Below are 25,668 nucleotides of genomic sequence, written 5' to 3'. Positions count from 1 at the left end.
TGCTGAGCCTGCGCGTCTGGAGCCTGTGCTCCGCAACGGGAGAGGCCACAACAGTGAGAGGCCCGCGTACCACAAAAACAAAACAAAACAAAAACATACAAAGTCAGACGTCTGAGCACATCTGCTTCCCAACACAGGGAGCAGCTCTGCGAACCTGTTAACTGGTGCCTGAATCTCAGGCTTGGAATCGCCTGGGGCAGGACCACCTCGTCCAGGGCTCCTGCAGGCCCCCTAACAGTCACTGAACACCCCTGAGACCACTCTGAACCAAACTCTCACCTGTGGTGAGGATGGATACAGTATACAGTGGGTTCCATTTCCACCCGGAACATAGCAGAAAATGTCTGCTATCATCTCCTGGCATTTTTCAAATGCGTGTTTAGTAGATAGACAACTCCTCCTGTTTCTACACACGTCTTAAAAAAAAAAAACCCCGTAAGAATTTTCTATAGGGGACTTCCCTGGTGGCGCAGTGGATGAGACTCCACGCTCCCAATGCAGGGGGCCTGGGTTCAATCCCTGGTCAGGCAACTAGATCCCACACTCTCAGTGCCACCAGTAAGAGTTCGCATGCCACAACTAAGGAGCCTGCCTGCTGCAACTAAGGAGCCCGCGTGCCGCAACTAAGGCCCGGCGCAACCAAATAAATAAATAATTTTTAGAAAAAGAATTTTCTATAAAAGATTCCACTTTAGGCCAAGGGTACATCAGACTTTGCATTCTGTAGTATAGACAATTTTTCCTGAATTTTTGCACTCACATATCAATCTTTTATATGGTATTTAATAAACAGACTTAACATTATTTTTAGCCAGCCTGCTCTTCCTGGATACTTAGGTCAGTTCCAATCTTTTAATTCTGCCTTGGCTATCTTTGCCATTTGTCATTTCACATATTAGAACGTATCCTTAAGATAAATTCCTAGCAGTGGGATTCAAGGTAAAAGTGTATGTGTGTGTGTGCTGTATGGGGCTCTTACTTTTCTTTATAAACACCGTGAAATATAATACTGAAAGCTACATGAGACATATAATACTTAAATGACTATAAAGCAAGCACCAGTAAAATGTTACCAACACCCCCGCCAAGTCCCTCTTTTGCCTCTACCCTTTATAACCCTCATCATCCTTCCAGAAGAAATTACTGTATTTTGTGGTATTCATTTAATTATCATCAGAAAACATGCATTTTGAAGAACTGTAAGCCAACGGAAAAAAAAATCCAGGATGAGATCTAACACGTGTAGATTTAATAGGAAATCACTGTAAGCTTGGCTTGTCTGAAGCCAGCTTCTCGCTTTATCTTTGCTCATGGGTGCCGCTTATAAGGAACAATATAAAAATAACATGAGAAACAGAAAGAAGAGTTGGTGGTGGGAGAGAGAACTGTCACACGGGATTGTACTCACCACAGGGCGAGTCGTTGCTCAATTTCCTTGAGAAAATTTGTATGAAATTTGTGCAAAGGTTCAAAATTCGGGAAAATGAGACTTTTCAAGGTTTCGGGCATGGAGTCCTCTTTGCTTACTGTGCTCTGAAACCACTGGGAATAAAAAGAGAACACTCTTAGAGGCCTTAAGGTGAAGGATGAAGGTCTGCAACTCTTCAGAGGTAACGCTGCAGCCCACCACGCGTGGAGGCTAAAGCGCTTTGCTGCCGAGTCTGTAGCCTTTCAAGAGCGTCAAGGGCTTTCAAGCTTTACTGCTTTCCCTCCTTTCATTAGATGGGGTAAGAAGTACCCATCTCTTCGTTACCGCTTCCTGAAGTTTGTTACCAACTGACTGTGGAAGTCGGGACAAATCTCTGAAGTGGGCAGATACTGAAATCAAAACTTCAATTATGGCCAGCTCACTGGGTCATCGCTGAGTTATACCACTTCACGCCCTCTGGTTTAGTCCTTGAGAAACTTCCATCTCTGCTCTTTCGTTGAAATGCTGAGCAGGAAGATGGCTGAACCAGAGAGGTGAAGCCTCTGCCTTCACACACATTACTCATCTCGTTGACCTGGAGTCCAGGTGGGTCCCACAATGATTGCTGAGCACCTGCCCAGGTCACCACGGCTGCCCTAGAGGCACAGAAACCCAACGATTCCAACTGACCTCCAGTGGGCTAGGTTCCTTCCCAAGTCATCTGCCATGCTTTGAATTTGTTTCCAAGACTGAACAGGACTGATTAATAAAAGGCAGTCTTTTGGGCAGATTTTGCTGACATGGCTCAACTTATTGGCCAAGATAAAACAAGGCTTCTAATTCGCCTCTGAGGTCTCCCTCAAGCAAAAAGAAAGGGCAAAACATGAAATGTTCTCCATCGGTGCAGGCAGACAGTATAACATTTAAATTTCTCCACTTTAGAAACTTCCTTCCTTTGCACTTAAAAAACACAGTTATAAAAGCTTTTTAGAGCATATTCCAAATTAAACATACTATTACTGCCTAATTTCTAGAACCCAGAACCAAAATTCTTTTAATTGGAGTCAGAGAACCCAACATTTAATTAGATCCAGCTTGTCTCCTAAAGCTGAGTATCAATCAAGATAAATTATGTAATCTAAGGCTTTAGGGGAAATGCTACACATACCGAAGTGATGACTTCAAGATCCTTCAGATATGTTCTCTCAGTGGTGGAGACTTCCTTAGCGATGAAGTACGCTTTGTCAGTCGGGAATCTCTGCAAAATCCATTAAAAGAAAGAAGTCATGATAATTTGAGCCTAAAGTCTCTAAACGTGTCCTGATTATAAGAAAGTCCTAACTTAAGTGATACATTGCTAACTTACGATCTTTGGTTGACTGGTGTCAAGGCTAAATAAACTCTTATCTATTCTCCTTTTTTGGTGTGAGAGGAAGGAGGATAGGAAATGGATTTCTATGATGAGAAAACTGCTTAGGAATGTTTCCTTCCAGGTAAATACCACCCGCAGTGAAAGGCCTCGAATGAGTGTGTTAGCTGCTACTGAGGACTGTTCATTCACTACTGGGCACCTGAAAATCTAATTAGTCAGGAGAATAGAGTGGTGCAGGCTTCAAGGAAATGAATGAAACAGAAAGCACAGCAGCCTTTGTCCAGGGCATCGTGGGCTGGTGGTATTGATTTTTAGGAAATGGAAGTTACTTTGTTCATGGGAACACGAAGGGTGCAGACTCAAAGGGACGAGGGTTCCAGCAGCTAGAGTCCACTGGTTAGGCGGGCAGGCAGCACCGCCCTAGAGCAGGCCTGCCGCTGGTTTTGCTTCTCTTTAACCAACAATTAAAAGGAAATCCCTTGTTGTTAACCATCTCGCTTCCCCCAAGAGTCCAACCGATTCCACCTCTGGGGATACGCACGAAGCAGAGATGAGAAGAGATACTTGTACACCCACGTTCCCAGCACATTAAGACGAAACAGCCAAAAGGAGGAAACAACCCAGCTGTCCATCCACGGATGGATGAATACACAAAATGTGGTATTCTCCGTACAATGGAATACTTAGTCAACCTAAAAAAGGAAGGACATTCTGACATGTGCTACCAACGTGGATAAACCTTGAGGACAATTATGCTCAAGGACATAAACCAATTACAAAGGGACAGACACTGTATGATTCCACTTATAGGAGGTTAATGCCTAGGGTAGTCAGTTCACGGAGACAGAAAGCAGAACGGTGGTTGCCAGAGGCCGGGCGTGGGGAGACGGTGCTCCACGTGCATGGAGTTTGCTCGAAGGATGACCGAGCTCTGGAAATAGTGATGATGGTCACACAACACTGTGAATGCACTGAGTGTCACTGAACGGTGTGCTTAAGAATGGTCCAGGGGCTTCCCTGGTGGTGCAGTGGTGGAGAGCCCGCCTGCCGATGCAGGGGACACGGGTTCGTGCCCCGGTCCAGGAAGATCCCACATGCCGCAGAGCGGCTGGGCCCGTGAGCCATGGCCACTGGGCCTGCGCGTCCGGAGCCTGTGCGGAGAGGCCACAACAGTGAGAGGCCCGCGTACCGCAAAAAAAAAAAAAAAAAGGTTCAGATGGTAAATTTTATGTTATGTCTATTATTGGAAATGAAAACAAAAGATCAGCAGGCGAGCGCCCGCCATCCGCCCACCTTTCTCCGGCCGTCGTCTTCGTCGTCAGTCCGAGGGCCCGCCTGGTCATTCAGCAACGGGCTGACCAAGGGAGAGGCCTGCTTGGTGTCAGGGCTCAGGTTGGGTGACAGGACGGTGCTGGTGGGCGCAGCTCCCCCCTGCGAGTTGATGGACAGCTCTGAAAGGTGAGGGCTGCCAGTCAGGGAGCCTGTTTGGGGATGAGAAGTATTAAAGAAAGGAAAAAAAAAAAGTAATTCCTTCTGGGACCTGGTGTCCACTTACAATTTTCACCTAATCAAACCTTTAGAAGCTTGACTACCATATGGCACACTTATAATGCCCTTTGTGATTTTCTAGTTTTTTCCCTAAGTTGCAGCTGCCTGAATCCTAAAGATACTATTCATTGGAACACAGTTATGTCATTAATGATAAGGCGGAGAACTCTGCTTAGAGCGTAATTACAATAGCTTCAAAGCATCGTGTTCCTGCAAATAGAATCTTCATCTCCTAATGACTACCTCAGCTTCTAAGAATGACTCGAGAAAGACAGTGTCTATATCACAAGGAAGACGTGGGAAGTGACTAGAAAACAGAGCTATTCTAATAGAAGACTAAAGGACTTGGGACACCCAGGACACACTACATCTTGGAACAACGGGCCACAGCTAGAGAAAGGGAAAGCAGCCACCTCCCCATTCTACGAAGAACAGAAGCGAGCTTGTTATACCTGGTGATGTCACTCCATGTCTCTCTCACTGTTTGGGACAGAAACACTAGTGTCACAATTACAGCAAAGGTGATCATTTAAAAATGCAAAGCTGGAGGTCATTACATTATCACAATTCCCCTTTATGAGTCAAAAAATGATAGGTAATGAATCATCCCCCTGAGAAGGATACCACAGTAAATAACAGGAAAATGTATAATTACCCGAGTCAGCCAAATGAGATGATATGCACATGAAACTCTGTGCCAACAGAATTTTGCCGATACCGATACCTCAACCTTTTGAAACTATTAATACAATGAGATGTTTCAAACTCTACTTCTAAACTAAGTGTTTTGCCTAACAGTTTTATAATTCTAAAGCAGATCTGCAAATACTAGGATTAGGGTAAACAAAGTTCCAGTAGCCTGCAGTCCTGTCAGTTACCATCATAGGGAAAGACGACATCAACGCTTTCTCCATTTTCCAATATACAGGTTCATGCTCACGGCTACTCAGCACAGAGTAGCGAGGGTCTCGGAAGGAAAGGGGAACTGCGGTTTTCCAGGAATCCCCCCATTTGCTGGACCTCTGTCCTTTCTCTCTGGATTCATTCACATTCACTCAGAAATTACAAGACAGGTCAGCCTCGAAGGAAGCTGATGCAGTTGGGTAATGAACTTGATCCCAGTATGAATGAACCTTGCAGAAGCCGCCACCAGCCCCCACCGGGTCCCAGGTTGACCAGCTAGCTGTGTCACCTACACACGGGTGAAAAGCCACCACGCCCACAAAAGCAACGGAAAGCAGACATCCTGCCCACTGACTGTCGGTCAGTACAATCATCCCTGAAGAACAAGATTAGAAAATGTCAGGTAAAGTCAGATTCCAGAAGTTCGCATTAAAAAATAATCCATTCAAATTCCTTGCATTTTCGTAGACATGATTAAAACAAAGTCCTGATGTGAGACAAAGACGCAATCACCCCACACACCACCAGACCCAGTAAAACCCGGAGAAAAAGGCCAGAAATTGCTTCACAAATGTCAATTTTATTGACACTAGTGCACAACCGAATACAATCATTTCGAGAGAATTGGAACTTGTCAAATAGAAATAGTGACAACAATCATAACTGCAATTGATTCAAGGTACTACACTATTCTCTTTAAAAAAAAATGAATCACAAAAAGAAAAATGTTATCACTACAAAGAGGAATTAGAGAAGAGAAATTCTGGCAGTCTGTCTGGAGATCAAAACATTTCATGCATTTGTGAGTTGCTATTTTATTTGTCCACCATCATCTGGCAAAGCACGGGGGCTTACCTTCAGCTCTCACACTATGTGTGAGACCAGGTGAGGCAGTGTAAGTGAGAACATGCCGGGCCTTGGATCTGCAGTGACGTGGGACAGAGAACGCGTTCGCCTCCTCATTGAAAGAGTTGGAGCCAAGAACAAAAAGCAGTTAGGAGGCTGGCTTGGAGGAGGCGTGCAGGCAGGGAAACAGTACTGATCAGTCCCTGGACGGCATCCAGCAGCAGATAAAAAAACCAACTGCCACATGGTGAGGGAGAAAATAAGGGGAAACACACTCGAGTACAACCATGTCCACCCTCCAAAGGTCCACAGTTGCCCTTGTGAATTTCCCTGGGGACGCTTCAGTTTGGTAGACCTAGCGGGCCAGAAGGGCGAGCTAACAGACCAGGGCTCCGGGAGAGGTGCCACCCTGCCAAGAAGGCAGGACACACTGCAAAGAAGATAGCAATCTAGAAGACACCCCACTGGAGCACACTGGAGACAGGATTCAGAAAGCAGGACGCCGAGAGTGAACCTGATGACAACCAATGTTCCTATGTAGAGTCCGGGACAGTTCTGGGTTCAGCTATGTTCTCACTCACGTGGCCTAAAGGTGTGTGTGACACCGATGTTACACGTGCAATACACAACCTTGGAGGATGACCAAATCAGGGTAGCCCATTTCCATTTCCTGAGAGGCTACTTCAACGGGCTTTGTGTCTACTAACGGGGCCCCAGAAGGCCAAGGCGATGAGTGTATTTAAACAGTAAGACCAATAAATCAATAAAGACCAAGCAGCCTGTCCTAGAAATCTATCAGCAATGCTAAGGAAGGGAAAGGTCCCAAACTCTGTGGTTCCATGTACCAATCTGAGCCACATCCATGGAGAATAGCCTCCTTCCTCCCCTTGCAAGAGAAACTCCTCAAGGCTTTGAAAATTCATAGATGACATGTGTCCCAAACAAAAATAGGCAGCTCATTTACCATTCAACAATCAATGGAATATGCTGACGAGAGTAATTAGTAGAATTCGGCAGCTTGGTAATTAAAATTCTCTTTCGACTTGGAGCCAGTGTGTGACAAGGGTCTGTACAAACTGGTGTCCACGCAGGGCCTGCCCTCGGGCAAGTGTGAAGGGTTGTGTCTGAAAGGTCAATGTCTAAGGTCACAGCTACTAGAGCTACATGTAACCAATATTCACTGAAGTCGTCCATTTGACAGAAAAAGCAAACAAACATGGCGATGTTAGATAAAGTGACTCTGCCAGGTTTCTGCAGCCTTATAAAGCTTGTTCCCATCTCACAGCCTGTCACCTGCCTTGAAGGCACAGCCCTGCGCAATGAGGAGAAATGGTGACTGGTGTTCACGGCTACTCCATGAACTTATTAATGCCTGGGAATTTTTATCATTTTCCTCCTCTATGACAAACTGACACAAAGGAATTTCTTTCAGCAAGGGGCTCTAGGTAAATAACTTGGTGGGGGGGAGAGAATCTTCTAAGAAACCACCTGGATATTAAGGCAGTAGGTGGAAAAAAGTCTGAAGAGATTAGAAAAAGATCAGTTACTGCCCTACAAGTCTGGAAGCTTTTGATTCTTCAAAGAATGTTTTCCTATTTTTAGAAATTGCCCTGCACGTTTTTAGGCATTCAGTTATATTTCTGGTTAATAACTTTCAAGTCCCTCACCTCTACCAAATAATTTCATGACACGCCTCCCTTCCCCACCCCCAGATCTCCATGTCCCTGTCCCTACCCTTGATCTGTATCAAGAGGGCTGAGTTTATGTCACTCCCACGGATTAAACATGCCTTCACTAATGCTACTCTCAAGGGGGGCATTTCTGGTAACTGCTTAAAAAAATCCTTTTAAATGTACACATTCTCATGGCACAAACAATTATGGAACTTCAAATTAGCACAGCAATAGGTATGGATTTCAATTTATCACCCAGCCCAGAAACTGGCTTAGCTGCTCTATCTTTTTAATGTAATATACATTCATAATTCTTCTCTCTGGCTGCACAGGGGAAGTTGGATTTGCAGCCCCACCCAGACTGGAGCATCGCTTGACCAGCCCTCCACCAGAGGCACATAAACAGCCGGAACACGGTTTATGATCAAGAAGCCAAACTCACGCCTGCTTTCCGCGCTTGGGACTGGGTACAAGCTGCCTAGTGACCATCTACTTCCTCTGACTATACTAAAAGGCTTAAGACCAAACTCACACAAGCCTGGGGGAAGAGAACTTTCTAATCTGTTTTTCCAGTAATAAAAATGGCATTTCAAATACTTAGTTGTACCTGTCCTGTGTTTTAAACTAGTCAATAAATTGGGAATCCTCATTTTTAATTAGATAAGTGTTATTTTTCCTGTTAAGGAGGGAACCAGAAAACCTGACAACTTTAAAAATAGTAATCCATAGATTTGGTAAATATTAAAATATCTGAGAATGAGAATACAGATGAAAATGAGGAAATGTTGATTGCTTTCTCAAGTCCTCTTTTCAAAATTATAAAAAGTACAATTATTTAAAAAGTATCTATGAGGATTTCCTCAATATTCTCCCAAAGTTCTGTATTTGGCAAACGTCTAGATGCCACTCATCTACTGTGATTTGTCTCCTGCCATTTGCTTCTAAAATATAGGAGATTGTAACTCTATGTACCCAGAATATGCTTCAAAGGCCCATGTAGGAAATACATTACAGATGCAGGTTTGCATTTATTTTTAAAAAGGCTCTTTTTAAATCCACAATCTCCCTCTAAAAGAGAAAACAAACTCTCTCTGGAGATGGTCTGCATTTGAAAGCCAGTTACCAAAAAAAAAGTCAGTACTGTATTGATTCATGAGAAGTCTCCAGACCAGGCAGGATTCACTCTAGTCTGATAACTAAGCTGGGTCCCACCCCAATGGAATATGTGAGGAAAAAAAAAAAGGGCTGACAATGTTTCATTGAAGTTACAAGATTCCACAAGAAAAACCAGGTTAAAGGATTACCAATCACAGCAGGGTGGCCTTCTTCTTGATAACTTAGGTTGTTGTGCGTAATGTACGTGCTTCTTAGACCAAGTTCCTTGAAGAAAAGTTTTACAAGCAGCCAAACATCAACGTTACTGTTCATCATCAAGCAATTCAGAAAAGCAACAGAAATGCAACTTGCAGAAAAATAAAGAGAAATGCTGCTAATGGGAAAATGATAGCGAATGCGCTAGCTTGTTCTTGGTTATGGGGAAAAGATAAAGGAGAATTCTCCTTTGAACACGGTGGTGGTGTTTGGCAGTGTCTGGGCTGTGGGGGACATGGTGCTTCGTACCAGTGAAAAACACCATCTTGTACTCAGGACAAAGCTTCCGCCACCAGTCGGAAAAAACAGTTACAATGGACAGTTTTTACAGCAAGATACCTGTTAGGACAAGTAAAAGCCTCTTCAGTTGAGATTAACAAGGGCTATTAATCCCGTGCATACACCATTACATGAGTTTGGCCTTCCACGCTTAAAGAATCACCAAGCTCATTGTTACTGGAGAAACCAGCCACCTTCCCGGTGGAGTAAATCCATGCTTTCGTGAAATACTGCACTCTCAGCCGTGGAGAGAAGGTAGAACCAGACAGTATCTGTGAGAGCCTACATTCTGGGTAGACAGCAAAGTACAAGCCGCTCACTGGCCAAGAGAAGCCACCCGGGCTGAGCTGGAGAGGTCTTCTCTGCATTTCTACCTATCCCCGCTCCCCAACAAAACACACGCACACACAGCCAAATTCGCTTATAAGCTACGTGACGTTTGCTATCCCCATTGGAAGAGATGGCACCATCCAAAATAGGAAGCCGCTCCTCTGGTTGGCTGTCTGAGCTCCGCCCACGTAAGCAGCTGCCACAGATGCTCTCTGTTTCCACGAGCCCTGCCCCGCCCTACAGAGATCCTGGCTCCCTTCCAAGGACCATCCCCACCGCCACACAGCACAGAAGTGCAGGCCTGGAGAAGATGGAATCAGAAAAGTGAAGTGTTCCGTTCATCTTCCATTTCCCCACCTTTAGTGAAATACGGTACCACCGAGCACGAGCGCTCAGGATGCCTCCGTGACAAGGCTTGCTGTTTAGTGAGCAGGATCATTGTATTCTAGAAGAAACAGGTGTTCCAAGTACAAACTGGTATTCAGTCATGTTAAAAAAAAAAAAAAAAGACATCAGACAGTGCTCCAACAATGCAGGGAACAGAAGGTACACCATGCTTTGAGGATAAAAGACAGAACGCTGAAAAAAAAAAAAAAAAAGTTTTCTCTTAGATAGGTACATGCTGACCACACAGTGCATACCATGGCACAACAGAAAAATGTTTTCTCAAATTTATTAAACAAATGACAAAAATGAGAATGAAGTCCCCAGCCTTGTCTATTTTAAAATTAATTCAGAGTATTAGAAATTTTTAATAAAATATTAAATGTACACACAGAGAGAACAGAAGGGAACTGGATTAATAACACAGGCCAAGCTTGTGAGATTGGGTTAGTTAGGTTTTCACAGCAACCTTCCAGGCAGAAAGGAGGTGAGGGTAAGGGACTGAATCCACTGGCCCTTCAGGTGCATGTGCAGAGAGCAGCGGGTGTGTGTTCTTGACTAAGGAAAGCCTATCTTTGGTCTTTCTATAAATCACTGCGGGCAGACTGACAAATGCTTTCCTTCTTACAAAGGAACTGCAAGGCCCAGGAAAAAGCAATTGTTGGCCCAGTTTCATGAGCCAGAAAGGTCATCTGTGAATACTGACAGGCCCATCAGAGGCTCCAAAATGACCCTTCTGCTGTTTCCTATTTGAGAGCCAGTTAACATCCCCAATTTATAATAAAGCAGAAGGACTGACTCCAAACTCCTGGTATCACTAACACCTCTACCTCTTACTCAAAAGTAAAGTTAATTACTGTCCGATGCTTTGCTTTACACCCCCCTCCCCCCCCCCACACACACTGGTCCTTGCTCCCGCCTTAGTACTCTTGGTTTATGTTGCATTTTGCAGTGATTTCTAACTTTTATTCTTCAATATTCTGAAGTTCTTGCACCTGACCCCCAGCAACAAGCTCACGTAATTCTCAGTAGCATTTCCATGACTGTAGTAACAGCACCTGCCTTGAAGCTAACCGTTCACACCAGCTCTCAACTACAAACTTAGATCAGATACCCTCTGTCAACAGTTGATTTTCAATCCTCCCTACTTTCAAATACCAAACCACCCTAAGACATATCAGAGCAACCTGATCTAATACCCACACGAAGACGCCAAGGAGCTGCCTTCCACCGGAAGTTATAACCAAACACCAGAGGCCAAGGAGATTGCCAAAGGCTGCTTCCAAGGCTAAGCTGTGATGTGGGCATCATTCAGTCCATCCACACTGAAACGATCCTGAACAAATCAGAGTCTCTTCAATTTCTAAAGCTTTAAAAAAGGAGATTTACTAATTCTACCTTAGCTTCGACCAGGGTGTTTAACTGCTTTGATTGGGGGAAAAAAAAATTCCCCATGCTGGAAGTTTCATCTATGTTTTTCTGGAGTGATGTTTTCTGAACTTTATGAAGCAAGACCTGTTTTTCACAACTCTACTCACCTCCTCCCAAATATATATCTGACACACAAATCAGCATTTGCAACTTTTGTTTATAGAGGAAATACTTAAAATCCCTAGGTTACCCAGGAAACAATAAATAGCTCTTTTCCAAGTATGTATTCCAAACAGGTGGCAACCAGGCCACTTTTGATCTTTGATGCCTACAACGCTAGGCCAAACCATCATGGGTATTTTTTGTTTTTCATCATTATTATTTTTGTAATAAAAAGAGAGCTGCTACATTAAGTGGCATGCTTATTATGATCTAAACATCATGGCTTCATTTTAACAACTAGCAACTGGTGTTAGAGGTACACATAGTGTACACTAGAGACCCCATTTCCCTGTATTACGTTTCATTCAACTAAACAGAAACAGATGGAATTAGACTAACGAGGAAAAAGCAGCGCCAGTCAATTCTTTAAATGTCGCCACACTCAAGTTCTTTAATCACTTCCTTCTTGCAGAAGTTCATCCGCTAGTACCTTTCCTTCCGTATGTTCTTATGAACTTGGCTAACATGGCTGAGTGTAAACTCAGAGAGCTGCCAGCAACAGGTTATTTTGAAATGTTCACCTCTTTCGGGTTCCAAGAAACCTTCTCTATTGCAAAGACTGCATTGAAAGACTCTTCCGCCGTTTGCTTTGTAAAACTGGCAGCAATAGAGTTGACCCTTGGACAACACGGGGGTCAGGGGTGCAGACCCTCCGAGCAGTGGAAAATCCATGTATAACTTACAGTCAGCCCTCTGTATATATCTACACTTCCACATCTGCAGATTCCACCAACCTTGGATTGTGTGGTACTGTGGTATTTACTACTGAAAAAAATCTCAGTGTAAGTGGACCTGCGCCATTCACACCCGTGTTGTCCCAGAGTCAACTGTAGACTCATCCCCACGAGACTAGAGGAAGGCCAGCCTTAGAGTAATTAAGCTCATCAGAGGAGGAATGTCTATAGACTACAAAGGAGAAGATCCAGAAAAACAGAGCCTTTCTTGGGGATGCAGCTCGGACAGCTTTAAACTCTGGTTAATGAAAACGAGGGCCCTACGCAAAGAAGAGTGATCGAGACCGAAGCAAATAAACTCAAAATAAACCTAATAATGAAGGGGACCCCACGTTTCTTAATTTAAGGCTGGGCCTACCTGTAGCCCAATCACTCACTGATGACTTCAATTGCACCAAACCCATACTGTGTTGAAATAGGGAATAGCATTTTAAGTGGAAAAAGTTGATTAAAGCCATAGGAACACCAGTTAAAGCTATGAAAAAGGGAGGTGATGCACATTCACAACGGTTTTCACAAAATTTAAAATGGCAGCTTAATATTTTAATTGCTTCTTCTTTTAGGAACTGCTTGCCAACACAATCAAACTGACTCCACAGCGAAGATGCAAGTGGGGTTTCTGATTCAACTGAGGACAGGCTGGATTTCGTATACTTGGTGGAAATTTCAAGAAGCTCATGCTGTATTTTGGTTCTGCAGGCCTAGTGTATATACATATATATATATATATATATATATATTTTTTTAAAGCATTACTTGGTTTGAATCTTCAAAGAAGTTCTGGAGCATCAAATGGAAATTATTCACATTTTTCAGTGCAGGCCACAGCAGCACCATTTGGTGAGATAAATCTGTGAGAAATTTCCAAATACGAATCACATATGTGGAGAAGAATCTGGCTCACAGACTTCCTTTAACTAAATGCCTGTCTAATAAAATAGCATCATGGCATACAGATGACTGGTCAAGGAGCTGGGGCAATCCACTGTGAGTTCTGGAACTCATTAAACGCAGTTCTTCACGAGAATTTCTTGCATTTTTATGCTGCCCGAACAAGCAGCAACAAAAATCAGTCACAAAAGGATCTATAATTTACATGTTTTGAAATACTATCTAACAAAAGACATTCATGCGCGGAGGCCTCAGCGTAGCCCTGAGTGGCTGGAAGGTTTCTGTTTCTATATTTGGTTTGTCTTCCACCCAAGGCTTTAAGGTATCATTGCACAGAAGCAGCTGCGATCTGAAGACTTGGCTTCCTTATTGATGCAGGCGACCCCTACACTAGCTGCTGCCTTAGAAAAACTGGCTCTGACAGGTCTTGGGAAACCCTTTGGAAGTCTGAAAGAATTCACAGGTCTCTAATCTCTGCTGCCTATTGGTCACACCCAACCCCATCTCTGATCTTCCTGCACTTAGTTCAACTTCAGGCATGTGCCTGCCTTTCTCATACCACACAGTGAGATTCCAGAGGCCAGGGAAGGACCTGGGGACCAGAGTCTCACAGCAGGCAGAAGGCATGGAAGGTGCGGGGCGCTGGGGGTGGCATGCAGCCTGCTGGCTTTCTCTGACTTCCTCACCTCAGTGAACTGGCTCTACCATCAGGCTCAAAGAATGCTTAGGTTCACTCACTCAGCAGCTCTCTTCACTAGTGCAGGGAAAGCTCTCCCAGAGGCAACGAGTGAATATTCCCAGCACGGCAGAATACGTGGCTTTTGAAAAAACTACACACTTTTCCCCAGCCCCCCTTTCTTTTAAGCACCGTTAATCACACCAAAACTGCCACTCTCACAAAGACTGACTGAGAAGCAGAAACTGAGTTGCTTGGCTGGTACAAAACCAAAGCGGAGAAAAACTCTACCAGTGACCCTAAAAGTGGAAAATCTCGTCAATATAGCACTGGGTACACCACCGTTGATCAGTTGGTTTTGAAACACTTTGGATAAAAAAGTCATCTCTTCGGGGAAAAAAGCAAAACAAAATAATTACTGGAATATGTTTTGCTTTGGGGGTTTACATCTGATGATTCACATTCTAAGCCAGCTAAGTTAATACCTTTTGCTCATTCACATTTCATGATCAGACTGCTGTACGATTAGAGGTAAAAAGAAAACTCATTTGAACACACCACCTTCACAAATAAACCACAGATTCCACATGTGACTCTGCTTAACTCATGTTTGACTACTTTTTTATATAGCAAATTGACATCTTTCTCTAAGCTCAGAACAGAATATGCAAAAATGGGTTATAACTGCAAAACTCCCACAATATAAAAAGCAGCAGTTCTTCCTACCTAATATGGACTGTAATAACCTAAGTCTACATGATTCCTGATCTCCATATGATTTTAATTATTAATCCATACAAGAGTCTCAAAATATAAAACACTGAATCCAAAAGGTTCTAGTGCATCAAGCTGTCACACAGAGTAAAACACTGAAGTCCAGAGACCAAGGTTCTGGTTTTAGATTTGTCATGCAACGGCTGTAGGACTATGGGAAGTCTCTTCCCTTTGTCAGAACAAGGTTTCTCATCCATAAATAAAGGTTTAATCTAGGTGACCTCCAAGGTCCCTTCTGGCTTCAAAATTCTGTGACTGTTAAACATGTAAATCTAAATAAAGCAAAAGATGAATAGGCTGCTTCAGTGAACATCTTTCAAGCTATCCAATAATCAACTTGATTCATCAACCATGCACTGAATCAAATGATTAGGAAGATAAAGCTAAAGTGTGTGTAAAAATGGATTAAGTTTTCAGAATCTTTAAAATCAACTTCTCAACATTCATGTGGACAGTCACGTGTGAACCACAGGGTCTGTCAAAATTTCTGCTTATTCAACACTGTGGCCAAATTCTACTCAGTTTCCTAAACTTGCTTAGCTCTTCCCCATGACAAAGCCACACGATGAGTTTTAATAAGGCCACTCGCATGGCGGCACATTAGGGCTGGATCATCATTACAACTCTTTTCAATAATTTTGTAGTTACTTAGGATCTAAAATTTTTATTCTACAATTTATCTTTTTTTAAAAAAAGTACCAAAGACTAAAAAGTACCAAAGAGCAGGCATGAAGAAAAGCATTTCATTGGTGATGCTTTTCTTATTCGGCGAGCCAGCCAACATTTCAGCTGACACTTCCATCACGTTCCACTAGATTCTAGAAGGCAATAGTGTCTGGCTCAGAAATGACCCTGGCAGCCTAGCAGAGCCATCTGGGGGCCCCAAGGGGCACTCCAGACCAATTTGATCCACATTTCTAGGGTCAGGGCTCAGGCAATACCAATTTTTTAAATGTCCCAGGTGATTCCAAAGTGCAGCTAAGGCTGAGAAGCAATGCAAGTTCAAACCAGGCTTTTCCATCTGAAACGCAGAAACGCTGGGTGAAAGGCACTGGTGTAGATGGTAAGATTTAAAAAGAAACCAAACCTCTCACTACTTCTACTTTCTTTTTTCCTGCACAGAGAAGCAGCCAGAAGTCACTGCTCCTGAGCGTGTGAATATCAAGAATGTGCGTAAAAATCCATCAAGGGCAGTGAGACTGGGAAAGAGCCCTTCTCGGTACCGTGCACTATTCAAAGGCAGGCGTTGAGTTTGCTAACCCCCTGGCGCCCACAGTACCTATCCTGCGAGGTCTTACTTTTTTCCCTGCATCGTTACTCAGCAGCATCTCTGTGTTTCACCAAGAGGCTCTGACGGCCAGAGTTCTTCAACACCTTTTTCAACCATAACTAACGTCTGACCCATGAAAGCAAACCCAAACCAAACCAGCAATCTCATGTCGATTACAGTTCATGAAGATTTATATCATTTCATGTCTGCAAAGAAGAAATAATCCCAAATGCTTCCAATTAAAATATTCACTAATCTCATTAACTAATATTTCAACACTTCATTTCAACTAGCAACCAACTTATATTTGGCCTTGAATATTGTCCATTCCTCACTTTATGAGGCACAGCAAAGCAGCCCTCCTTTCAAAGAAGGGGTTCAAAGTAAAACCCACACCTTTCCTGGGATCTCAGTGATACTTCCGTCCCAATAATCAACCAGATGGGAGGGTGATCTGTGTACACAACTGAAGATACACAGAAAATTTCCACGTAAATACAACACACTATACACATGATCAGATTCATAATAAAGGATTTCTTCCTAGCCTTCAGCCAGAAAGAGAAACAAGCTCTTGGTAACTTGTCACATGATGTGTGAAATTCTGTCCTTCTGAAAGATTTGAGAAGCCAGGCGTGCCCTAGCCAAACATGTGCCTGCCCCCAAACCTCCTCTAACAAAGGTCGATTAAAAATTAACAAGTCACTAGGACAGATCATCTCCAGGGAAACCCCGGACGCATGACTCCAGGTTTCCAGCCCTTGAAGACCTGCCCTCTGGTCCCCTCACTCATCCTCCTCTCCCTCCTCGTTCAAGGGCAGGCCACCCAAGGACCTCTTTCTCCTCACCCCGGAGGGGGAACCCAGCACAGCTGGATTACCAAACACGAGGGGCTGGCCCAGAGGGCCGACCAGTTCAGAGTCCGAATCGCTGGATTCAGTCCCACTGCTGGTGGAGCCCTCGGTCATTTGCAGGGGTGCCAGCTGGGCTGCCTTGCCAGGGGCACACGCTGACTGCGCCACGGGGATCCTTGAGGTTGGACCCACGAGAGGTGTACCATTAGCCAGCGTTCTACCTTCCGAAGCGGCCGGGCCGGCCAGGCCTCCCTTTCCATGGCCATCAAGACTATCCACAGCCTTCGGGGTTGATGCTACCTGGCTAAGAATGAGTGGATCTGTCTCTGACTTATTATACCTCAGATCCCTTAAGTGTGGCCTTTGTAAGGTGGGGGAACTGTCTTCGTAACAAGGACCCTGGCTTGGGAGAGGATCTCCTCCCACACTTCTGTCTCTATAGTCATGTGCGTTTTCGGAAACATAGCCTTGAGACCCGGTCCTGTCCCAACTCATACTTGGACTTGAACTTCCGCTGCTGGGAGACAAGGGGGTGGCCAGGGGACTGTGACCGCCTGAGGCCCTGAACATCTCATCTACCAGAGAGCTATGTCTTGGGAGTCTGGGGCTCCCACTCATGTCAAAGGTGATGTCTGCTGAATCATCGTCACAGAATTCTTTGGAAGGAGGCCGGGAGGATTTCACAGAGTGAGGGGAAGCCCTGCGCCTAGCCTCTATTTGCCTCTCATCCCTGGACAGCAGATAAACACCACTGGTCAAATCACCCTCATAGTTGTCATTTGTTTGGGACCGTGACCGGGACGCTTGTTCCCTGAGGAGGTCGTATTCACTGTCTACATCACTGCAGTCAATGAAAGGAATGGAAGTGCTGCTGCCTTGGGCAGCCCTGGATGCTGGACCTGTGCTTGGCTGCGGGGGCCGAGGTCTACTCTGCTGGGTCCTGTCCTTAGCGACCTCCTCCTCTTCCTCCGTCTCCGCCCTGCTGGCCCCGTCTGCCTTCGTGCTCCCCGCCGGGCTCCTCTGCGGAGTGGGGGTGCGCTGTGGCCCGCGCTCCTCGGCCGAAGCGGGCGGGTCCCTTCCCGGCTGGCAACTCTGGCCGCCCGGGGATGCAGCTCCTTCTCCGAAGGCGAGGCTGGCACTCTGCTGAGCCTGGGTGGGGCGGGGGTGTGCAAGGAAAGGGGGAGGGAGATGAAGAGAAAAGGGAGAGGTTACACCACAGCTGAAAGCGATGGAGACGTGGAGTCCAACTTAATGGCATCTCCTGAAGCATCGGGTGGCCAAGGACTGCCAAAGGATTGCCTGCCCTCCCCGGCCTTAGAACAAAGCACCCTGTCAGGAACCGGGCATTCCCGAGGCCGTGTGGTTGGGATCCAGAACGTTCTTTCAGGGTGTGGAGGCCGACAGTGCAGGGTCCCCGGCAGCACAGGTGAGGCAATGCCTCTGCGTTCCAGGACGGGCAGTCCCCTCTGGGGCGTCCAAAGTTTCTATGGAAGAAGACGGTCCCTCCGGCCCACAGGGGACTGACTTCCTGTGGGGGTGGGGGCCGGGGGAGGAGGAAAGGCATCGTGGACCTCCAAAGGCGAGGTGACACGGATTTCAGACAAATGACAAAAACGTCTTTGTTTCGATGCCTAAGGGCAGGATAGGCAGCTTACAGACTCTCTGGATTCACACAGTGAAATTGCCTTCATGTTCTTTCCCAACAAAGTTCTTATTCTCTTGTAGAGAAAACCCTGAAAGCTCATCCAGAGACCAACTCCAGGGAAAACGAGCTCTGGCCACCCTCAGAGCAAGAGTGATGATGTGTCTTGCTACCAACTGTGGTTGCTGCTCTGTAACATGAGCCCTGGGAACGCACCGTCCGGTCCTGCGCCAGCGCAAGGTTCTGACCTTGGCAGCCAAGGGGAGCTGCACCCGTCACCCCCCCAACCCGAGCTAAATCCCGATCTCGTCACACAAGCAGTTTAGCTGGAGGGTGGGCTCAGCTCTAGCTCTGGATGGCTCCAGGCCTAAGCTGAGTTCAGGCCAATAGAGCAAACTTCCCTGGGGTGAGGGCATGGGAGGGAGGAGGGGAAAGGATACAGGCCAGGGCGAGAAGCACACAGCCAGCCTGTGCCTGGTCAGAGCCAGGGCACAGGGCTAGACTGTCCTCTAGAAAACACCCCTAAGTGGAAGGATGAAGAACAACAAAGCAGACTAGGAAACCCAGTCCCCAGCAGAGGACGTTTGGTGGAAAACAGAGCTATAATAGTGACTATCGCCATCACTGACTTGTTTTGGCACTTCTGAATTCGGTTCTGTAGGCTGCGTAGCAAGGCTTCCGATGGAATGAATCTTGCTGTGTTTCCTGGGAGAAATCACACGAGAGAACTAAAGTTAGGTGAAATGGTTTTTTTAATTGGTTTTACATGAAAAATAACGGCATTAGGTATTCCCTCAGTAGTGAAGGCACCCAAAGTAGTTTGGATAAATGCTCCCTGGAGACAGACCCAGTCACCCTTTCTGTATCACTTGTAGGATTCGGGGGTTGCTTCAGCCTTGAAAAAGTTCTCAGCATTCCCAGCTCCCACTGCCGTGGTCCAGCTGGTTGGGAGCACAACCACTGAACGCTCTCTCTCTAGTTACGGGAAATGTCACCGGGAGGGAGAGGCTGGCTGGGCCCGAGTACGCTCTGAATTGCGAGCCCTGGCCTAACAATATGGAATCAATTCGTGTGCTTTGGGTAATGGTTTTCTAGATCAGTTCTATAACAGAGGCCTCGGCCACTAATGAGCTACTCCTTCACAGCGCTCAGTTCAGAGAAAAGGCCCTGCCCCAGGAATGAATTTATAGACTCCACAGTAGAAGAAACTGTTTTTTAATGCCACCAACACCTTCCCTTTAATCTTCTCCTTCCCTTAGTGTGTCGGTCCCCAACTTCCCAGGGGACAAGCGTGAGGAACTTTTCAGGTACTCAAACACATGAAACTGCATAAATATAGAGATTAAATTCCAATGTCCATCCAGCTTTTCTTTAAAATACTCCACATTAACACACCAAGGCTCTGGAGGCCCCACATTCTGAGTCAGAGAGAGGCAGACCACTTCTTATACGATCCTCAAAAGATCAATCGTGGATCGTCCGAGAAAATGATGGGGTTTGCTACATCTAGATAAGCATACAAATAACCATCTGAACATTACATTTCTATATACAGGGAGGGAAAAACGACCCCAGATCTCCATCAGGAGAAATACACAAGGATGGTCAAGGCAGCACATTTGTTTCAGCACAAGCAAAACAAAACACCAAACAACCTGTTTGATGTTGAAACATTCAACCTGTTGAATGTTTATCAACAGGGAATCAGATACCTAAAAGGTAATACTTTCACAATACCATAAAATGCTTAAGATAGATCTCAAAATCAGGGTAGGTTTAAAAAGCAAGACGCATGATTATGTACAATGTAATACTGATTATATAAATGAAAAAGGACACCCCCAGAGCAATTCTGCCTATTCTTTTTGGGTGCATGAATGTTTCTAATAGAAGTAACATGAATAAGGTAGTTGTTGCCTCTGGCGAGGGAAGGAGGGAAGTAATGAAGGCTGTTGGTTAAAGGGGGTTTTCACTACGTCTGTAACCACAATAGCTGCAAATAAGAGAAGAAGAAATAAAATCCCAGAAACCAATGTTAAATGTTACTAGTTAATTCTAAGTACTAGGAACATGGGTGTTTGCTGTATTCTCTGTGCTTTATTGTAATTTTTAAATGTGTTAAACTGAAAAAAGAAAACCATTAAAACAAACACTTGCAACTAAACAGTCACTGGTGCACCATCCCTTCACCCCTTTACCCTTTTCTTCTAGTCCCTGTGGGCAGAGCAGTGCTGAAGGGCGGTGAGCTCTGGAGCTGGATGACCAGGGCCCACTTACCAGCTCTGAGACCCGGGCGAGTTACTCAACATCTTTGAGCTGCCATGTCTCCATCTTTAAAAAGGAAATAAAACAGCACGGACCTCACAGAGCAGGTATGAAGACTCCATGAGTTCCTATGTCTCAAGGGCTTGGAACAGTGCCTGGCATACAGTAAGAGCTATCAGCTTTTGCTGACAACAATAATAAATCCTGTTTCTCTTCAATCAAATGTTACTGAATTAAAAAGTTTACAGAACTCTCCTCAGTGTTGTGTAATGACCTATATGGGAATAGAATCTAAAAAAGAGTGGATATATGTATAACTGATTCACTTTGCTGTACACGTGAAACTAACACAACACTGTACATCAACGACACTCCGATAAAAGTCAATTTAAAAAAAACAACTAAAGAAAAGGGTTTGCAATTTTTCCAATTAAAAAAAATAGTTTATAGAAATACTTCCAATTCAAATCCCCAAATATTTAAGGACTCACCAGTGAGTAGGTTTTTTTTTTTTTTTTTTTTTTTGCGGTACGCGGGCCTCTCACTGCTGTGGCCTCTCCCGCCGCGCAGGCTCAGCGGCCATGGCTCACGGGCCCAGCCGCTCTGCAGCATGTGTGGGATCCTCCCGGACCGGGGCACGAACCCGCGTCCCCTGCATCGGCAGGCGGACTCTCAACCACTGCGCCACCAGGGAAGCCCGGTGAGTAGGTTTTAACAGCGCTTTACCCCCTCTGTCGGCTCCTGTTCCTCTGGCATCCGTGCCCTCTGCTGGCTTCCTCTCACCCTGGAGTTAAGTGTCCCTGGGCCTCAGCTGTTCCTAACACCGAACCGGCCGAGACTGACCAGGCGGCAGCGATCCTCTAGCTCACCGGGCCTGGGGGGGAGCGATGCTCAGCCACAGAGCACCACAGCCTGCAGAGAACGACTCTCCTCAGATCGCAGGCGGCCCTGGCGTTTCTCTTACCTTTCAAACTGCACCTTCTTATGTCCTCCTTCTTTAACATAGTCGAGAACCTGCTTCTGAGTCCGGCCACTAAAATGAAGACCACGAGATGGGGCGGAGAAGACAGCAAGGCGTTCTCAGTTCACACCCAGCACCGCCCTCCACCAGCTTTGCCTCCCTCTCTTCCCACCGCTGGGAGACACGGGAGTTTTCTCGGCTAGCCCGGGATGAAAGCAGTCCCGAGAGAAACTGTGCTTTGGCGTCCATTCTGTCTCTTGATATTTCCCTTATACACGACAGAAAAAGTTCAATGAACTCAACAACTTAACAGTTCTGTGTTTGATTATTAAGCAACCATCCCAAGAGCCTGTAGACTTCATGAAGGCAGGGATAGTTCTGTTCACTGTTCTGTTCACCTCCACACCTAGAGCAGAATCTGACATGCAGTAGACACTCAAAGGTTGGTTGAAAGAATGAGTGAGAAATTGAACCAGTGATGGGCAGGTCTACATAGCATTCGGTGAAGCTACAGCAAGGGTTAACAAGGTGCTTTTGCTTCTACAGAGAAAGGAAATCCTTCCTGAATTAGAAGAGTTCCACTAGGCGTTGTCTGTGGCTGGGGAGACTGCCTTGCGGCTACCTAACGTTCAAACCGAACACAGCAAGGGGCTGCCAGGAGCCTTCTGCGATGACCGAGCAAACGTGCCATCAGCCAAAGCTCTCAGAAGCCAACTTTCCCGAGGAAAGTCTTGGGGAAAATGACCACGTGGCAAACGGAGAGATGTGAAGCAGAATCCTTACCTGAACCGAAACGATGACCCTCGGCTAAAGAGAACAGGCTTTGGCTTTGGTTTGGGCTCTTCAAAAAGTCTAAAAAAGGCATGATGTTCAACACAGATTTTCCAGAAGGATTTGCAAAAATCCCGACTGGCCATTAGGAATTCCAAGGTATCCTGGTATGAGCTCTAGAAAGAGAAAATAACACTTTGGTTTTTTCCATTACCCATAGACATTCAGTTACAATATGGGAAAGGGGGCAGAAAACAAATTTGTCCAATAAAATTTCAATTGTGTATTTTATTATAGTGTGACCATAAATCCACATATTTAGTAAAATACATTTGTTCCTCATGACGAAATAGTCATCATCGTTCAACCATTTTCTTCCCCACTTAATTCCTTAGAGGAACAAACAGAAAATGGGGATACTCAGAAGTTACAACATTTCCTTTGACAGAAATCATAAACAAATGCTGTTTACTTGGCTTACATTTCCTTCTTTAAAAAATATCCAAGTACTGAAATGCTTTCTCTGCCTCCTTAAAATAACTGAAACACATTTCTTCTTTCTGTTTTCTCCCCCATGGTTCATGCCAACTTTGAATATTGTGCTTAAGCCTTTTCTCCATCAAAAAGCATATGGCTCCAGCCTCCAGGTGGCCCCAGGGACCATACAGGAAATGAACATTTTTTCTGGAGCACTGAAGTATCACCCAAGGCTGAAAAAGTCATGTCCTTTGATTTGGGAAAGGGGATATGGTAATTTTCTACTTCCAGACTGAATGCTCTCAATTTAAGTGATCATATTATATAAACAAATGTTACCACAGCCCTTAACATTCTCAGCGGTTCCAGCCATTTTGGGAGAATCTCACAGTTCTCGGTAGGGCAGTCTCAACTTACAGACAAGTCGTGCTGCAGTACCCAGTCTTTTGGACTCAAAACACGTCTTCTCATAGAAAACAACTTCCAGTGGGTGCCTGCTTCCCAAATCAGGCCATAAAAACCTATTTCATCCATAATGTAACCAAATTACTATAAACCTAGACTGCCATTTATAATCTTCTTTTTCCCCCATGGGAAAAAGCACTCCAGTTCTGCTTGGGGACATCAGCACTCTGTCGCCCATCCATCCCTATTTTTATGGTGGATGGAGAAAACGCTTTCTTCCTTCTCTGACCCGGCACCACGTGAGCTACATCTTTAGAGGGAGGGGGTCTTCAGGAAGTGTGCTAGGGGAGGGGCCGGGTCAGCTCGTGAGAGTGCGCTGTCAGGGGCTGGGGACAACAGCAGGACCGCCCCTGGGTGGGGAGGGACAGACCTGGAGCACGGCAGGATGCTGACCGGGGTGTTGAGGTGGCCGAGGCTGGAGACACGGCAACTGCACAGGAGGGGGCGGCCCGTAGGTGCACAGCGAAGTGACCCCTCCCCGGGCACACATCTGTGCCCTCTGTCCACTGCTGATGACAGCTGTGGAGGGACTGAGCGTCTGGATACACCGTACAGACTGGCAGACACCTGGAGAGCTGCCGGCCATGGGTTCCACCCGCGCCCTAGTGGGACCCGCCCTACCCCGAGGGGGCTCACTGGTCTCCCCTCTTTCCTGAGAGGCACTTACGTTCACATCTGGGCGGAGCTTGATGAGAAAGCGCTTCCTCTTGAAGCTCAGCTTCCGCACCTTTGCCCAGTTGAAGGCATTGATCTTCGTAAAACCCTGGGAAGAAAGGTATCGGCCAGTGAGCCGGGAGATGAATGACAAGCAACGTGGGAGTTGGTCTGCTCTGCTCACGGGGAGCTGAAAGCAGGGCTGACGTTCTACTGCTCCTAAGAATGCCTCTTGCTGGAGGATTCCCGGGCTCTGCGACTATGCAATGATCCCCATTCCCTTCCTGGATCATTGTTTCTTAGTAATTACATGATCTGGCCTTCAAATTAAGTCTGCCTCCAGGGAGAGAAGAGGCTGGCCGAGGGGCTGATACAGAGAACGATAAATAAAAATAAACACCATGACGACCACCACAATGACTGGCGACCATCATGGCCGAGGGCCAGGCACTGTCCCTAGTCCTCTACAGCCCTTATCTTGTGAAGCCTTACTCGAAACCTGGGGAGCTGGATTTATTATCTTCATTCTACACCTGTGGAAACTGCAGCATGGCTAGATTTTAATTTGCCCGAAATCACATGGTTATTACTGCAGCAGAATGAGATTCCCGGGCATGTGCCTTAAGCAGCAGCTGTTGTTACAGCCACAGAAGCAACACAGCGGTTAGCGATCACCTGCTCTGTCCACACTTCTCTGCTTCCAACAGCACAAGCAGGGCTGGGGAGGGGAGACCCCACCCTCCGTGTGTCTCTGAGGCCAGAGAACAGTCTCCGGGAGGGACGCACACATCTTCATCTTTGATCGCCAGGTGGGACTAGGGGAGAGACAGTGGGGAGTCGCCAGATACCAGCTCCTATCTGTCCCGTCCTCTCCACTGAAATTAGAATTCCTCGAGCCCATTTGAACACCAGAACCATTTGTTTCAATTGGTTAGAATGAAGCAATTAGGCCCAGGCAAGAAGATTAATTTCAAGACACAGTCCTTGTAATATGATGACATTACGGAACGATTCTCAACACTTCAAGTGTCTCAAACACGATCCAAGCAAATTAATTCAATTGCGAGGCACTTTGCCCCGACTGTGATCTTCAGGAGTGTTTAAGGGTTTTAACTTTGAAGTGGAATGGCAGGACTGACGGCCACATGGTTTCACTGTTGTTTTTCTCATCAGGGACACCTAGACGATTTCTGCAGGTCAGTGAGTGTTAAGTGTTAGGGACAGTCACCTCCTCAAACACCATGCTGCTCACAAAATGTCACTTCCTCGTGTCCCACAGGAAACCCAACTTCAACTTCTCTTGGGACATGAACCTTTGGTAATTAGTGTCCGTCATAAACATCGGATACAGGAGCAAAGAATCACTGGGGTTGCTTTGGTAAAATACGAAGGGGGAAATGTAACCCAATCTGGCAAAGCTCAAGAAAAAAGAGTTTTAGGTCATGCACATAATTACACCTTCAAAACTGGGTGAAATCTGACCCTATTTCATGAGATGAAATAGGGTCAGAAGCTTTCTTCATACCC

General features: G+C 45.7%; 1 protein-coding gene across 1 annotated transcript in view; it reads right to left on the bottom strand.

The window, feature by feature from the left end:
- Positions 1–25,668, bottom strand: part of FARP1 (FERM, ARH/RhoGEF and pleckstrin domain protein 1) — a 298,020-nt gene that overhangs the window by 43,001 nt on the left and 229,351 nt on the right. Inside the window, exons 9-16 of the mRNA XM_060079577.1 lie at positions 24,155–24,250; positions 22,558–22,721; positions 21,778–21,846; positions 19,178–19,253; positions 17,806–18,055; positions 4,074–4,261; positions 2,577–2,666; positions 1,409–1,542 (exon numbers count right to left, since the gene is read on the bottom strand). Coding sequence (XP_059935560.1) covers positions 1,409–1,542; positions 2,577–2,666; positions 4,074–4,261; positions 17,806–18,055; positions 19,178–19,253; positions 21,778–21,846; positions 22,558–22,721; positions 24,155–24,250 — 1,067 coding nt within the window. The remainder of the gene's footprint in view (positions 1–1,408; positions 1,543–2,576; positions 2,667–4,073; positions 4,262–17,805; positions 18,056–19,177; positions 19,254–21,777; positions 21,847–22,557; positions 22,722–24,154; positions 24,251–25,668) is intronic.

This window comes from Mesoplodon densirostris, chromosome 17, assembly GCF_025265405.1.
Source record: "Mesoplodon densirostris isolate mMesDen1 chromosome 17, mMesDen1 primary haplotype, whole genome shotgun sequence".
Taxonomy (NCBI): domain Eukaryota; kingdom Metazoa; phylum Chordata; class Mammalia; order Artiodactyla; family Ziphiidae; genus Mesoplodon; species Mesoplodon densirostris.
This window is presented reverse-complemented; position numbering and strand designations above follow the sequence as displayed.